Source organism: Erpetoichthys calabaricus, chromosome 6, assembly GCF_900747795.2.
Source record: "Erpetoichthys calabaricus chromosome 6, fErpCal1.3, whole genome shotgun sequence".
In the NCBI taxonomy this organism is placed as follows: Eukaryota; Metazoa; Chordata; class Cladistia; order Polypteriformes; family Polypteridae; genus Erpetoichthys; species Erpetoichthys calabaricus.
The window spans coordinates 187582243-187600704 of record NC_041399.2 but is presented as its reverse complement, the minus strand read 5'-3'; the positions used below and the strand labels follow the sequence as shown (position 1 = coordinate 187600704).

General features: G+C 38.2%; 1 protein-coding gene across 1 annotated transcript in view; it reads left to right on the top strand.

The window, feature by feature from the left end:
* Positions 1 to 18462, top strand: part of pth1r (parathyroid hormone 1 receptor) — a 462399-nt gene that overhangs the window by 310515 nt on the left and 133422 nt on the right. The window contains exons 3-5 of the mRNA XM_028804180.2: positions 3309 to 3419; positions 7611 to 7735; positions 13010 to 13104. Of these exons, the coding sequence (XP_028660013.1) occupies positions 3309 to 3419; positions 7611 to 7735; positions 13010 to 13104 (331 nt within the window). The remainder of the gene's footprint in view (positions 1 to 3308; positions 3420 to 7610; positions 7736 to 13009; positions 13105 to 18462) is intronic.

The following is an 18462-nucleotide window of genomic DNA, read 5'->3' as shown; positions in this document are numbered from 1 at the left end:
TGGCAACTGCAGACTCCAAAGGCAGTCTATAGATAGAAGCAAGCCTAGGGATCTTATGCCTGCATTTATGAAGCAATAAAACACACCTGAGTTATCACGAACACCGTGACGCCAATTGTCCCAAACACTATGGTGCGGTAAATTGGGAAAACCTTGTTAAAAAAAAAAAGTTTAATTTTTATGTGGTGCAACTGAAATGTATGCAAATACCCCTTAATCACATCTGAATTGTTTGATTTGTAATTTTAAACTGTAGAGCAGAGGGGTAAATCAATGAAAAATGTATATTTGTTGCAAGCATTATTGAAGCTGCGGTGGACTGGCGCCCTTCCCAGGGTTTGTTCCTGCCTTGCGCCCTGTGCTGGCTGGGATTATCTCCAGCAGACCCCCGTGACCCTATGTTAAGATATAGCAGGTTGGACGATTACTGACTGACTGACATTACTGAAGGCAATATATATTCTGCATATATATATATATATATATATCTTTTCTCCTACGCTCCTCCCACAAGCTTTGTCTGTCTTCCAACCGACTCTGGCTCATCCCTGTGAGGTCGGTCCAGTCCTTTTATATTGGCCAACCTTGAAGTGCTTCTGCTCTTCCCCCCACATGGTCTGGCAGTAATTCCGGGTTAGGTGGAAACCTTGTGTCATATGGCTCTTATATATTCATAGCACCCCCTAGCGGCACCCACGGCACCCAAAAGGGCTGAGATGTGGAATTCCAAGTCCCATGATGCCCTGTGGGAATCCGAGGCACCGCTGTCACCCAAGGGAGCTGCCATTTTGCATTCTGGGGGAGGCAGTGTCCTAAAAAAAGCTGCCTTTCCCCATCCTTAAGTTCTATGGGCATCCTGGCTGTCCCTTACAATATATATACAGTGGAACCTCGGTTTGCGAGCATAATTCGTTCCGTAAACGTGCTCGCAGTCCAAAGCACTCATATATCAAAGTGAATTTCCCCATAAGAAATAATGGAAATTCAGATGACTCGTTCCACAACCCAAAACTATTCATATAAAAATGATTAATACAAAATACAAAGTAAAAATACATAAAACAAATTAAACTGCACTTTACCTTTGAAAAGAATCATGGCTGGAGTGAGTGAGTTTCTAAACTCTTATGGGATTCCACCCAACAGGACGACACACGGAAGAGCATCCCAAAGCAATCGCAGTCTCCCAGCGCTGTAGCAGTTCGCCATAAAAGCGAATCCGAAAAGATTGCGGACATGCTATAAGTGCCTGCCGTCGATGGGTGATACAAGGAACAAGGAACATTATAAATGAGCAGGGCACAGTACTACTTGGCCATGACCCTGCCTGACTGCTGTGTCTGTGTATAGGAGAGTGGCAGATCGCACTACAATAAATAACCGCGTTGTTGCTGTTTCATTCTGAATAAAGCTGGTGCAGCTAAAGTACTGAGACACAGCTTCGTGTTTTGGGGTGCAAGATGGGGACTTGCACGTCACAGCACACACATGCACACACACACACACACACACACAGTCACAATGCTGTAGTAAACAGTATACGCTCGTACAGATGTTGACTATATGAGTGAGGCACACCGACTCAGACAGAGAATAGGAGACGATTGCCCACAATCCCGCAGCGAGAGAGAGAGAGAAGAACCATCAGCTCAGTTGTGATCACATGACGCTCAGCAGGCAAAGCGCATACATACTACTCGTACTGCAAGACCTCGCTTGTTTATCAAGTCAAAATTTATTAAAAATTTTAGCTTGTCTTGCAAAACACTTGTAAACTCACAAACCGAAGTTCCACTGTGTGTGTATATATATATATATATATATATATATATACAGTAATCCCTCCTCCATCGCGGGGGTTGCGTTCCAGAACCTCCCGTGAAAGGTGAAAATCCGCGAAGTAGAAACCATATGTTCATATGGTTATTTTTATAGATTTTAAGCCCTTATAAACTCTCCCACACTATTATAAACATTTCCCGCACAATTATACAGCATAAACCCTTTGTATTCTCTTAGATATTAGGTAAGATTCGTTGAAATTATGTATGTAAACACAGTTTATATACAGTAAAACCTAAATATTATTTTAAAGATATCGAGCGTCTCCAATATCACATATGTTACAGCCATTACGACAGACAGGCCACCAGCAATAAATACGTACAATACAAGAAAAATTGTATACAGTAAAATGTGTGTACAGTGACACTAAACTATGTACATGTAATAAGTACTGTACGTAGATAATTAATTATGGTTACTCACCAACAATGACACGACGACTTGTCCGATAACGATGAGTTTAATTTTACTGCACAACAAAGGAGAACGTTACAGCTCTTCTAAAGGAGGTGTAGCACCGCCGTTGTTCTTCTTCCAGCACTCTTCAATCCAAATCCCTAAAGCAGATTCCATCCAGACTACTGCCTTATCACGTCCACTTGCAACTCGTTTTGCGCCCTGGTTAAAGGACACTGTGGCTGTAGATCTTATATGCTTTTCCTCCTTTTTAAATAAAAAGAATCGTGGACTCATTGATGCTGTAATGGTGTCCTGCAACGGTGTAGCTGTTCCCTTCCTTCAACATATCCAAAACTTTTACCTTTTCTGCAATCATTTGCATCTTCTGTTGGTGCTTGGACACGGCCCCTGAAGCAGTAGCAGGAGCACGTTAATGCTGAATGAGTGAGATGAGACTTCCTGGTTAATGCAGCACTCCGTCGCTGAGCCAATCAGCAGCACACAGGAACTTAACTGCGTGCTCTGATTGGGTAGCTTCTCAGCCATCCGCCAATAGCATCTCTTGTATGAAATCAACTGGGCAAACCAACTGAGGAAGCAAGTACCAGAAGTAAAAAGACCCATTGTCCGCAGAAACCCGCGAAGCAGCAAAAAATCCGCGTTATATATTTAGATATGCTTACATATAAACTCCGCGATAGAGTGAAGCCGCGAAAGTCGAAGCGCGATATAGCGAGGGATTACTATGTATATATATATATATATATATATATATATATATATATATATATATATATATTTATAGTGCCCTCCTTTATATAAGCTATCAATACAATTATTATAATGTTGAGTAAATAAATTATAATGAATAGTGAGTTTTTTACTTCAATCACTTTGCTGAAAGTGTTTATTTTTGTTTATTTCATTTTAAATTTGTGATTTTTTTATCAGTGTGTTTTCATTAGTAACTGTTTTCAGAAAATGCAATGTTTTTTCATCTTGAAGCATATACAATAAATGATGATCACACCATAGAAACTGTTTGCTTTTTTTTCCCCTCCAAGATGTCCTTTGCCCACCTGAGTGGGATGGACTCATTTGCTGGCCTGAAGGAAAACCGGGTGATGTTATCTCTGTCCAGTGTCCTGAGTATCTTCATGACCTTAATCATAATGGTGAGTTTGATTCATTATATACTATTGGTTGTAATTTTGAAACAATTTTATTTTGATTTTCTGGATTTATTTCCTTATTTAGTAAATATTATGCGCAAGTAAAAAAGTCGGCCAACATGAGGAAAAAATAAGTGCCTGAAATGTGACACAATCTCATTTGTCTGTTTTTAATGATGAAACATTCATAAGCATTGTCAGATTGGAAGACACCAGTCATGTGTCATGTGTACGGTTCACTGACAAAATATCACATTATTTACAGTATCTAAACTAATTAGCTTTTAAGTCTAGATAATCTTTGTACCTGTTCTGCTGTGGCTTGACAGCAGCCCAGGATTGGACTCTCCAGCCTGTCGTTGGGCTCACTCATGGAATTAACCACACCCATGCAGTCCCACACCAAACGTCAAGATGATAATTGCCAGGTGCACTGCATAGCTTGAAAAGAGAAGCAAATACCGATGATTTTATCTTACAAACACTGAAAATTGTTTCAATTCATATCCTTTAGGTTTTTACTGGACTTGCACATACTAGACACCCATCCATTTTGTCATCCATTGATCCATTTCAGCATTTATATAAACCCAGAGCCTATACTCATAGAAGTGTACCCACTGCCGAATCTGCTCTTGATATAGATACAGACAAGTTTAAAACCTGCATGTTGTGAGTAAATGAAGTGTGTCTGTGGTGTGTTCTTGGATGGACTGGCATCCCAACAGGGACTGGTGCATGATGTGCACAATGGGTTCCTACAGTCCTGTATTGGGTATGTAGCTTTAGAAATTAAATGAATGAATTTGCCTACTGTTGTGCCAAATTCTAACCACGGCATCATCTAAACTGGAGGAGTCCCTCCGGCTCCATGCATCTTAAATAAAACAGCTGTGCATAAAATAATAGTATGGATATTACGGTAAGATTTAAATACTAAAGGAAGAGGTTTATTAGATGTTAATTATTATTGTGTAACATAAGTTAACAATAGTAGAAAATAAAGTATAGCATTCAGAAAAAGAAAACATCTATTTTATGTTCAGTTTACAATTAATCCAGATCTGATGGTTTTTTTAGTGAATTGTTGGTAATATTCATCTTTCTTGCCAAACCACAAAATATCATTAAAGCAATTTCAGAGAATATTTTACCCAGACTGTTGTAGGAAATGTTTTAGCTGGATTTATTTATTTGTTTGTTTGCTTGCTTGCTTGTGTATTTTGTTGTTTACTTTGTATTTTGTGCACACTATTCAGTTGCTAAGTTTCTGCCCTGGCTTATTGCCTGGCAATGTGGCCAATGGCGTCATCAGTGTTATTTGCCTATGTTGGCACAGTTTGTCCCTATAAAGAAGAAAATAAAATACTGTAAACCCACCAACCCATAGCACTATATAATTAGCAATCAGCTTTTTCATAGCACAAGTTCTGTTCTGGGACATTGACCTGGATATTTTTGAAGCGGCTATATTAGCCGCAAGGGCTCTTTAGCTTTTGCTGTTGAAGCCATTTATTACCACATTCTGCTATGGTTGTTAATCTAGATCACAAAGCGTTTCTGATCAATAAATGCAGAAAATTGAATAATATTAGTACAGTATGGGGTAATGGGAGGCTAAGTTTGTTTACAAAGGATAATTGAGACAATGTATATTACAGAGATTAGTTTATGGTCCAGACAAACAGCAAAATCCATTAATCTTCATTTTTCTGCTAGAGATTATGACTTGTTTTGGATTTATAAAAGATCTTATGTAAAACTAGACATTCAAACTAAGGCACGCCTGCCTAATATATTTTGCTCTCAGAACAGTTTCAGAACACATTAAGATATCTAAACTATAGCACAATGATAATTAGCTACATTGACCTTAATGTGTCCCCAAAATTGTTACATGTGAGTTGGAGGATCTCTTCTCTAAACTTTTCCCATTTTACCTCAAATTGCTCTGTGTTCACTGAGATCTAGTGATGTAGGCCACTTCTTTAAGCTGAATTCATGTTCATGCTTTTAGAACAATTTCAACACTTTATTAGTTTTATGGCGTGAAATATTTTTTTTCTGCTAAAGCTTGTTCTCAGATAGGTACACATCTGCCATGGTCAGCAATGCCTTGCCCAGTACTGTGGATATACAGTACATCCCACTCTATTACACAAACTCCACTTTATCAAACCAAACATATTGAGACTCTTTATTCTTAAACAGAGGTAATTGCATGGGGGCCTAACCAACATCTTCTAAGACATCAATGTAATTCATCAAGCAGAATTCATTTACTTTAGTAATGAATGACGCACTAGAGGACGCGTGTGAAAGTAAGAGGGAAATGCATTACAGACAGGAACCAGGAATGACTCTTCCTTCAAGGTTTTGTGGAAATCTAAAATAAATGCCAGGTCATGTAGGTGAAACACATGTATCCTAGCAATTTGTTTCTGTCTATGGTCAATAACACTTTTCTGCATCAAAATCATTTTGTGCAAAGAAATTGGTGCACTTTATAGATTTAAGTGTACTGAATCCTTTTCTGAAATTGGAATTTCACTACCATGAGCAGTTTCCATGAGATATCAGAGTCAATGAAAGAAAGTGTTGATTTTTTAAAAAACAGGTTTTGTTTGTTTTATGGTATAAGTATTTTTCATGCTCAGAATATTATTTAAAGAATATTTTGAACTGAAAAAATGCTAATCTTCCTTACTCTTAAAGTTAGATGAGGTGGAAACGATACAAAATCAAGCGTTTCCTACAATTTATTTGCTGTAAATCTGTGTTTTTTTCCTTTCTTTTTATTCCTTCAAAATAGCCAGGAATGTACAGTATATTGTATTAAGAAGGTTGGAAATATGCTTTTTAATGTACGGAAGAGAGGTTGGGTTGATCCATCCATTGAGTTAAATAGGTAACCAGTAAGAAAACAGTAAAATAGGAAGAATGCACATCCTTCCTTTAGTGAGACAGCAGAAGTTACTTGTTTTACACATTTAGATAGAATATAAAAGGAAATTAAGGAGAATCCTGGTAAATGAAATGCCATCTTTCACTCCCAAGGTTCAGTACCACCTCAGCTTTCTGACAGTGAAGCTTGTTTTATTTATAAACTCGTCTAAATGGAAATGTGTTACAGAGGAAAGTGGAGCAAATCCATGTTATTAGACGTCTGTTGGTCATTCCATCGTGAAACCCCTTCAGAGGCTGTGGAGCTCTGCTGGTATCTGGATGGTTGTCAGTTCAAATCCCATTACTGCCAGAAGGGATCCTACTCTGCTGGGCCCTTTACCTGAAAATTGCTGTACAATAGCTGACTCTGCACTCTGACCTCCAAAAGTCAAACAAAAAGACAATTTCCTCTTGGGATTAATAAAATTTATCAAATCAAAATCAACAATGAAGAGGAAAAAACTACTGACTACTTTTTATAAGTGATAATTATATATAGAACAATTATATATGTGATTGTGCGCGGCACGGTGGCGCAGTAGTAGCGCTGCTGCCTCGCAGTTAGGAGACCCGGGTTCGCTTCCTGGGTCCTCCCTGTGTGGAGTTTTCATGTTCTCCCCATGTCTGCGTGGGTTTCCTCCGGGTGCTCCGGTTTCCTCCCACAGTCCAAAGACATGCAGGTTAGGTGGATTGGCAATTCTGAATTGGCCCTAGTGTGTGCTTGGTGTGTGGGTGTGTTTGTGTGTGTCCTGCGGTGGGTTGGCGCCCTGCCTGGGATTGGTTCCTGCCCTTTGTTGGTTATAATTGGCTCCAGAAGACCCCCGTGACCTTGTGTTCGGATTCAGCGGGTTGGAAGATGGATGGATATATGTAATTTTATATTTTCTCTAGTTTTAATGATTAACTTTAAAAAATATGTTACATTTATTTCTCTCATATAGTGTTTTTTCATTCTCTTAAAAACTGGATGTGACAGAGCGCTTTGGATTTAGCATCAGCTAAAATTTTTGGCAGGAATAAAAAAAAACAATTTTTTTACAGACGAATGCAGTTGTCTCCGCCATCCCAAATGTGCATGCTTTAGATGAATTGGTTCGGTTAAATTGATCCAGCATGAGTTTGAATGTGTATAGTTTTAGGCAATTTTAACATGGAATATGTTATCTTGGAACTGAACCTTCAAAAAGCTCTATGAAAGCTCCATCATTTTTTTTCTTTTATCTTTTTTTTTTGTTGTTGTCTTGCTAGGTCATGCCTACCGACGCTGTGACCTAAATGGTAGCTGGGAACTTTCACTAAGCAAAAATAAAACATGGGCTGATTATACTGAGTGCTCTGAGCCTCTAAATCACTACAATCAAAACCAGGAAAAGGTAAGTCTGACTTGGCTGTTATGGTCAGTGTGCCAAAATACATCTCCATGATGTCAGATACACTGTCATTTCATTTCAAGTAACTGCCAGCCCTGTAACAATTAAACAAATAAATACATTTTCAGATAATTAATGGTAGAGTACTGTATATCCTTTGCAATCATTATTGTCTTGATAAATGATTTACCTTTAATTGAGGTTTAATATTTAATATTTTTGCTACAATAACGATCTATTCTGATTAATAATCATTAGCATTAATTAACACTGACATGACCATGCCAACAGTGGCACAACAGAAGAGGCAGTTACACAGGAGAAGGCGTCTGGCAGAGATGAGGGGCAACTTTTCTTTAGTCTCACTCCCTGAGAGTGATGAGAGCTGCAGTTCTACTAGTGAAGTAAAATTGCTATTTCTGGTGGGTGTCATTCCAGAAATTCAAAAGTGCTTTCAAGTTTTGGATTTCAAGAAGAATGAAAGCTTTTGGAGTATTTTGCTATATTGTGTGTGAATGGAGTCCCCATTTTTTGAACTGTTATTGCAATAGCTGTGTAATGGACTGACCCATAGTCCATAACTGGTTAATGCTTTTCACCCAATTCTTTATGGGATGGGCTCCAGCGACATGCGACCCTAAATTGTTAAAAGGACATGTTATTGCAGTGTGTACTTACACCATTGACCACTTTTTTGGCAAGAGTATTTGTGATCTTCTGTTTACTGGTTTCTAACTTTGTAAGCAAAATACAAACCCTCATGGTAAGAAATGAATGATGTCAAAATTGAGAAAAGTTTTACTTTTTCCGTTCAGCAAAACAGAACAAAATAATGCAAGCAAATCTGAAGACTGTGCATTTTGTGAGATTATCTTCATCCCATTCATCCATTTTCAAACCCACTTAATCAGATTTAGAGTCACTAAGGACCTGCAGTTTATTGGGTACAGCGTAGGAAAAATCCTAGACATGGTGCTGATGAATTTATTAGTTGAAAAGTGAAAAGCCATTTGAGGAATGGAAAGATGACTGAGCAACTGTATGAATTAATTCCCTTAAAAAAACATTTCAATTTGAAACAAAACTGAGAAACACTCAAGCACTTTGCTCCATATTGTGTTTGAAATCTGCTTCAAATACTAAAGGAACAGATGAATTGGTTAATTATAAGCAGATTTTGTTTTGCATCTGTTTCTTTAAATGCATTCAGATGTGGTGTATATTAAGGAGAAGAGCTTATGGATTTCATGTTTCAAATGCTCTAAACTATGCATTCAGTCATTTTATCGAGTCTAGTTTAGGGCTATACTGTACACTTGGCACCTTTTGTCTTCTCCCCACTTTACACATAGTCACATTCAGTAGTCATTTTACTCTCTTTCAAGTGTTCTTTCTATACTTTGATAAAAAAAATAGAAATACACTTCTTTCCTGTTAAACCAAACAATGCCTGTTTATTCAGCATTATACATCCTTAAACTTTTGTGAACATTTCCAGTTTAGGATCACAGAGAGCTCTATCCTTTTTCTGAAGAAAAGGGTACAGAGAATATACCAAACGTAAAAGGGCTACTAGTGCATACCCGTCCATGCTGGCTAACATATCCCACATTGGACAAGTTCAAGTCTGAGACTCAACCTGACTGCGCATCTCCAGACTTCTCCAGAGAGAAAACCCACATAAACATGGCAAGAGTATAAACTTAACAAAACAGGCACACAGCCAGAAAATAAATCTGGATCCAGGTACAGTGTGTGGCCACACTACCCAGTGTGCCAATTGTGTTGTCTCATATTGGAGTTAATTACGCAGAAAGAAGAGTTCATCAGAGGCTAATATATAATTGATCAAATATGGTCAGCTTGTGAGAATTGGGATTGAATTAAATAAGCAACTGCTGATTTTAATTTGGTGGTGGAGATTAAGTACCAACCACATTAGTCCCACAGCTTTTTAACAAATTTCTGTATTTTTCTTCAAAGCTCCAACATCCAAAACATTTTTGGAAGTAATGGCACTTTAATTGAGAGTACCTGAAGGCAAACCACAAGCTGCATATCAATTAATTGAAACTTCAATTTTCTCAACAAATTTCTTATTTCACAAGGGCAAAGTAGAAAAATCTGTGGAAAATTTAGAAAGCGAATCATAAAAGTGCTTGTTTAAAACTGCAGTGAATCAGTTTTCTTATGTCATTGCTGACAGTGTCTCATCATGCACTTATGATTTTCTTGTATCTGTTATCTGATTGCAATGTTCTAACCTAGGAAGAGCAAAGAAATATTTTAATGACTCGTTTTTTCTAGGTTTCTTCCATCTAATGTTCAAACATTAGATTGTTAATTCACTTAAGATATCATTTAGTTGCAAAAAATGCATTTTTTCATATTTTGGATGTCAACTTGTGGATATTTATCTAAGAAAAATTGAACTAATAAGGAATCCTGGTTAGTATGTGTCTTCTCTGGTTACTGTAACCTTTGTCAACATGAAAAGGTAGGGTTTTACAGTATAGTGGAAGGGTTCTAGGCTGATGCTATCCTTATGTTCAGGGTTTTACAGTATAGTGGAAGGGTTCTAGGCTGATGCTATCCTTATGTTCAGGCTATTGATTACACATATGTTGGACATGCTTGTGTTCCTAAATGCAGCATATATGCAAAACAGAAGTGAAGTAATGAGTGAGACAAATAATACCAATTATACCAATAATACCAAATTACTCATCTTGGTAGGAATCTAGTTTTCCAATATGCTCAGACCGCCAAGTGGCTATTGGTAAGATGATTGGTCATGCTGATCCAGCATGGCCTCTGAATAGATAGAATGATAGAGACTCTGAGTTTCTGTATTAGCCTGAATTTATCCCCATCTTGTGGTTCTCTGGTACACCTCTTGGACCAATGGGACATTGTTGAGTAGGACTCATTCTCCTGGATCAAGTGTTACGCACTTTGACAACTCCTGTTTAGGCATGACATTTCCTTGAAAACTTACAACTTGTATGTACTGTAGAGGCCTGGTCCTCATCTGGTATTCTCTGAGTAGAACAAGCATTATTTACCTGACCTGGTATGTGGTGAGTAGATCGAGTTTCTCCAGTTCCCTTTAGAATTAGCTTGTAAACTATCTGGTTTTCTAATCCAAGTTTATGCTTTTAACTAACAAAGGAAAGTATGCATACTTATTCTTTGGCTAACATTGCGTTTCACATGATAATGACAGGGAAAACGTCACTGAAAAACATGTACAACTAAACGCTAAAAGTTAAAGAAAAGCAAACAAAAACATTACCAAGACTTGTGCATATCTGGGATGCATCAACAAACAGAAGGTCAATTTGGCCCCGTAGTTTCACAACTTGCAGTAAAATAATTCTGAGGTACTCCAGTTTAGGGCATGAATATAATTATAAGGACAGGCGGTGGCTCAACAATTAAAATGATCATTTGCATTTGAGCATAAAATTATGATTTGTTTCCCCAGAGCATTTTCCAGAAGTGACTTATTTTAATAAAAATTCATGTGTTTGGGATGTTGTGAGCAGGTTTGCCAAATGTGTGTTTTTCATGCCAAATTGCCATTATGCATTTTTTAGTGCTTTTTTCAAAGGATATGTGCAGCCACTAAAACCCCCAAACCTGTAAATCACATCTCCAACCCGAACCCCTGGCATATGTGCGGCCAAACTTCAATAGACCCCCCCCACCACCACCACCACCACCACTTTCAGTCATTTGACTGGAATAGGACCTGGCAATCCAGGTTGTGAGCGTATGACTGGATGAATTGATAGGTGGATTATGCAAAGTGAGTAACATGAAATTGTTTTTCTGAGACACATTGATATTTTTTGTTGTTGTGCAACACTGGTTGGTTGACTTATATTGTATTAAAAACTTTTTTTTATCTCCATTATCCATTGTCAAATAATAGCACAATAACAAAATAAAGATCTGGGATTTGGCCCTGTATATTATTTGGCAGAGTAGTCAATAAGGACTGACACTGGTATTGTAAGCTGTAAACATCCATCCATCCATCCATTTTCCAACCCGCTGAATCCGAACACAGGGTCACGGGGGTCGGCTGGAGCCAATCCCAGCCAACACAGGGCACAAGGCAGGAAACAATCCTGGGCAGGGTGCCAACCCACCGCAGGACACACACAAACACACCCACACACCAAGCACACACTAGAAGCGCCAATCCACCTAACCTGCATGTCTTTGGACTGTGGGAGGACAACCCACGCAGACACGGGGAGAACATGCAAACTCCACGCAGGGAGGACCCGGGAATCGAACCCAGGTCCCCAGATCTCCCAACTGCGAGGCAGCAGCGCTACCCACTGCGCCACTGTGCCGCCAAGCTGTAAACAACAAAAGACAAATAATAAATGAAATGACTGAGAATTTATATCAAGGTGGCAGAAAGTAGGGTGAGGTCATCAAGGCGGATCAAAAGTGAGGTCATTTGGAAGTGAGGAAAATTTACTTAATCTTCCATGGTTCTGTCGGAAGACAGAGAGGAGGTATTAGTACCCTTTTATTAACCCTTTTCCCAGTATTTTCACTCCCTGAATTGGACCCTTTGGCTGTCCCCTAATCACATGTGTGTTACACCATGTAAACATCAGATTAATAATTTTTCTTGGCCATCACTACACTCTATATGGGGGAAAAGTAACATAAAAATATATGAGTGATGTTTTTCTTAAAGAATCTGGCAGTGAAGAGTATTAAACTTGCAAGCTTGTGCTTTGCAGTAGATAAATATGTAATGCAAATTTAAAAGTGAATCAGAAATTTGATGAATGTGTTGTAAAGTGCTGTGCTTTTGGAGAGCTAGGTTGAAGGTTTCTAAATAATTATCAGTGAATATTATGTAATAAACCATATTTGTGTAGGTCATTAGTGGACATATTAGTATTGCATGTAATACAAAATGCTTATGTTACCACAGCAGTGCAGCTGCTGAATTTTGCTTTCTACGTTTTGGCCCATCATTTCATATATGCAATTATATATTCTATTAAAATGTTCTGAAGCTTACTTTCTTATTGACTGAGTCTCCACTGTCACTTTGCCATTAGTTTATAACATATCAAATTCTCTTTTTTCAATATTACTGCCCAATTCCAGGGAATACTTTGCAATAATGTCATAATTATGGAGGTTAACATTGCTCTGTCTAATTATATAGCATAAAGCATTGCCTTGTAATTATTTCTGAACTTTTTTTGATCAATTGAATATTTTCTTTTCCCTCTACAGGAAGTCTTTGACCGACTTGATTTGATTTATACAGTGGGCTACTCACTTTCTTTGGGGTCATTAATAGTTGCTGTTCTTATTCTGGGATATTTCAGGTAAGTTGATTAATCTTAAGTGTTGTCTGGGAGAATATTATTAGTAATATTAATGTCATTCTGTGAAAGTGAAATGACATTACCATTGAACTGTAGGAAGTACTTACCTTGAATTAACAAGTTTATTTTTGCACCATGGAGATCAAAGCCTGGAGAATGCATTAAATTTGAATGTTGCTTTTTCTGTCCCTTAATTAATTCTTACTGAAGATATGTTGTATTCTAGTATGGTTATACTAAGACAAAAAATCTAATTATCATCATTTGTGAATTATGGTATCCATGGATAAGTTTCTATGGTCAGAAATAGTGACCCACACTTTATTGCAATTAAACTGAAACCATAATCACCTTTTCTGAGTTCACTACTCCTATCTATGTAGTTTATAACGCATTTTGAAGTGAGGAGCATTTAATTGCTAGAAGATTTAACAGAAACCTCATTCATTCAAATACATATTTTCCATAATGCAGTTTTTAAAAATGAATTTATAATCTTCACATGTTGGAGTACAATTACATATGCATTGGTAATAACTTAGTGCATTCAGTGTGAATGTCAAGCAAGGTCAGGCAGAGGCAGAATGAACCCTGGTACTTGGGAATCTTTCAACTCAGAGCAGATCTACAGTTTAATACTCAGTACAGCAATACGGCTATTACTACTACTGCTTCTGCTAATATTTGTAACTTCAGAAAGCTGCAGTATAGCTTTCATCATTGTAATATTTTTTTCTCTTTCCTGAACTGTGACTTTCTTTTTTCCATTGATATTTAATGTTATGTAAAAATAATATATACATGGATAAAGAGGGCTGGCATAATGGGACAGAGGTTAGTCCTATTAAATCCAAGCAAATTTGGTTCAAAAACAGTTACTACCTGTGGAGAATTTGCACATTTTTTTTCATGGTGATGCAGCATTTTTCTGGGTACTCAGGTGCTCATCCAAAGACCCACACATTAGATTAGTTGGCAACTCTAAATATTGTTATGATTCTGCCATGTAAATGTCAGAAAAAGGGGGACACATTTCCTCAAAAACAAACACAAAAGGCTACACCTTCTCTTTTCATAGGTCTAGACTGGCAGTTTAGCCCCTAACTTCTGGCCAACATTGGCCAAAAATTGGGATGAAAAATAAAAAAATTAAAAAATATAATTAAAAACTGCCCCAACCCCCCTGAAAAAAAATCAGTAAAACCTCTGGTTTAAAGGGCAAAAAAGCAAAAGAAAAATAAAATTTGGTAAAACAAGGACAAAAAAAAAGTTTGCCTGGAAGGGCAGCACAAGGCTAAAACACCCAATCAGTAATCCAGATATCATAAACCAACTACATAGTAAAAATATGTGGTAAATTAGTAAATCTAAAAAGTCAATGAACCTGCAGGAATCGTCTTGTCAACCTCACCTTAAAAGCTAAGGGCGGTCCTACAAAGTGACGACATGGTGGCCACGTCTCTTGGGGTTCCACCCACAAAACACAAAGTATATGGCAGTAAACCACACATACACAATAAATAACAATTAAACATTTTGTCCAAAAAACAATATTAAAAGTACTTAAAATCAACACATGAAAATTAATAGTTAAAAAATAACAATAAGAAGAGAAATACACATAAGCCATTGAACAGCTGTAACATAACAGCTACTGGATGGAGCACGACTTGCAGGGTTGTATTTCCAACTTAAGGTAGAATATAAAACTTTAAAAGAGAAAAGTAATTATTTGCTTTTGCAACATGTCAAAAGTAGGACACCAGATTTTAAAATGCTGCTTAATATACTAAAAAATCTGGCTCTTGTTGAGGTTCTTGATTTTGGTCATGAGTGAGTTTTGTCTTTATCAGCTAAAAACATGTTTATGACTGTCAAAGCATGAAGGTACTGCAGTTATTTTAGTGAAAATTGCTGATAATTGGAAAACATAGTCCCAAAGCGAAGGCTGTAAGTAAACCTTAGAGAAAAGTTTGGTTACATCAGCCTCCATAATGTATTGGTCTGTCTATTGGTCATTTGAATCTTTATATGCCCTAAGGTGACGAAAGCTGCTGAGAAAAGCTAATCCTGACTATGATATTTAAAAAGTAACTATTTGAATAAAAAAGCATTGTTTCCAATATATATCAGAACAAATGACTTTCTCTAGTGAACTTAAAATTCATCTTGATCCAGTATGATATAACATAATTTAGCTACCATTTTTAGTATAGGATTGTTGCTAAGGCCTTGAAAGCAAATAAAGATGAAAATAAAATTATTTGATTCTTATGTTCACTCCTGTGAAACCTCTTACCATGCAGTTTATTTTTGCCTTCAGCTTCCTACATCAGCTGAAGTTTTATTTATTTATTTGTGTAATATTAAGTATGATTTCTTAAATATATAACTATTAAGAAGGAGTGAAACTATCCTCCAATCTAAAAGATCATATAACAAAATTAACACTGAATATAGAGGGGAAATATTAAATGCCAAACGTTAAATCATTTGGAGCTAAAATGGTTAAAAACATCCTGCTAAGAAAATCTCTTTAACTTCCAATAATTCTGTTTGAACCTCTCCATGAATTAGTAAGGTCAAGCGGTGGCATATCTAAATGAAACTAATGCGTTAAATGTGATGCCTGTGGGCTTCACAAAGAAAGAATCAGACACCATTCTTAAAAACCTGGCTGAACAGTAGTTACCAGGATTTCAAAATTAGTGGCTTGGATAGAAAATTAGTAAAGCCTACCAAATGGGCCAGTAAATAAAAAAGCCGTTAGTTATGCTTAGCCAGCATATGTAATGGATCTCAAAAGTTTGGCCTCTCCAAAGATTTGGCTAATTAAGCTAAGTACTATTGGAAGATCATTCCCAAGACTTAGCGCCATTGAAGTGATCAGTTGACAAAGAATTGTAGCCAATCCCCTTGTGGTTTGGTATTTATAGGCTGCTCAATTATATGTCTGATTTTCCATTAAGAAAGGAGGGCCAGTAATTAAAGTGATCAATGAGCTGAGGCTGTGCTGTTCCTATTATACTTTATGACCCTGATAAAATGGACAAGTACAAAGGAGATTAAGGTTTATTAATATATCCACAAGATTTATTGTAACTATGTCAATTAATCCTATCAATTGTAAACATTAATGCATCTGCCCAACTGAAAATTTCAAATAATTCCTTCTTTAAACTTTAAAAGCGCAAAATGACTGTAGTTGGCTCCTGGAAAGCAAAATCTAGTCATAGATTTTATATAATAAATGCAATGTTTAATGGAGGTTTGGCCACACGATAAGCATACCTGGTACATTGGATCACTTGTCAGTGATCATCTTATGATCGAGCAAACTTACAAGGCTCAAAGTGAGTGCTTCAGATAACTCCTAACCAACGTTTTGTTAAAAAGTAGAAGAACTGACAAATTAATTACAGTGAACCGTGACCCAAGACTTCCTTTGAGAGGAGAAACATCCATCCATCCATTACCCAACCCGCTATATCCTAACTACAGGGTCATGGGGGTCTGCTGAAGCCAATCCCAGCCAACACAGGGCACAAGATAGATAGATAGATAGATAGATAGATAGATAGATAGATAGATAGATAGATAGATAGATAGATAGATAGATAGATAGATAGATAGATAGATAGATAGATAGATAGATAGATAGATAGATAGATAGATAGATAGATAGATAGATAGATACTTTATTAATCCCAGGGGGAAATTCACATACTCCAGCAGCAAAAAATATTAAATTAAAGAGTAATAAAAAAAATGCAGGTAAAAAAACAGACAATAACTTGAATAATGTTCAACGTTTACCCCCTCTGGTGGAATTAAAGAGTCGCATAGTTTGGGGGAGGAATGATCTTCTCAGTCTGTCAGTGGAGCAGGACAGTGACAGCAGTCTGTCGCTGAAACTGCTCCTCTGTCTGGAGATGACACTGTTTAATGGATGTAGTGGATTCTCCATAATTGATAGGAGCCTGCTGAGTGCCCGTTGCTCTGCTACGGATGTCAAACCGTCCAGCTCTATGCCAACAATAGAGCCTGCCTTCCTCACCAGTTTGTCCAGGCGTGAGGCATCCTTCTTCTTAATGCTGCCTCCCCAGCACACCACTGCATAGAAGAGGGCACTCGCCACAACCATCTGATAGAACATCTGCAGCATCTTAGTGCAGATGTTGAAGGATGCCAGTCTTCTAAGGAAGTACAGGCGGCTCTGTCCTTTCTTGCACAGAGAATCAGTATTGGCAGTCCAGTCCAATTTATCGTCCAGCTGCACTCCCAGGTATTTATAGGTCTGCACCCTCTGCACACAGTCACCTCTGATGATCACGGGGTCCATGAGGGGCCTGGGTCTCCTAAAATCCACCACCAGTTCCTTGGTTTTGCTGGTGTTCAGTTGTAGGTGGTTTAAGTCGCACCATTTAACAAAGTCATTGATTAGGTCCCTATACTCCTCCTCCTGCCCACTCCTGATGCAGCCCACGATAGCAGTGTCGTCAGCAAACTTTTGCACGTGGCAGGACTCCGAGTTATATTGGAAGTCTGATGTATATAGGCTGAACAGGACCGGAGAAAGTACAGTCCCCTGCGGCGCTCCTGTGTTGCCGACCACAATGTCAGATCTGCAGTTCCCGAGACGCACATACTGAGGTCTGTTTGTAAGATAGTCCATGATCCATGCCACCAGGTATGAATCTACTCCCATCTCTGTCAGCTTGTCCCTAAGGAGCAGAGGTTGGATGGTGTTGAAGGCGCTAGAGAAGTCTAGAAACCTAATTCTTACAGCGCCATTGCCTCTGTCCAAGTGGGAGAGGGATCGGTGTAGCATGTAGATGATGGCATCTTCCGCTCCCACCTTCTCCTGGTATGCGAACTGCAGAGGGTCGAGGGCGTGTTGGACCTGTGGCCTCAGGTGGTGAAGCAGCAGCCGCTCCATGGTCTTCATCACATGTGATGTTAGAGCGACAGGCCGGAAGTCATTCAGCTCACCAGGACGTGATACCTTTGGGACTGGGGTGATGCAAGATGTTTTCCAAAGCCTCGGGACTTTCCCCTGTTCCAGGCTCAGGTTGAAGATGCACTATAGAGGACCCCCCAGCTCTGATGCACAGACCTTCAGCAGTCATGGCGATACTCCATCTGGACCTGCTGCTTTGCTGGCACGAAGTTTCCTCAGCTCTCTGCTCACTTGCGCTGCTGTAATTGTGGGTGGGGATGTCTCTCCTATGTTGGTATCAGCAGAAGGATGTGTAGAGAGTGCAGTACTCCGAGGTGAGAGTGGGTTAGGGTGGTCAAACCTGTTAAAGAAGATGTTCATTTGGTTTGCTCTCTTCACGTCTCTCTCGATGGTGGTAC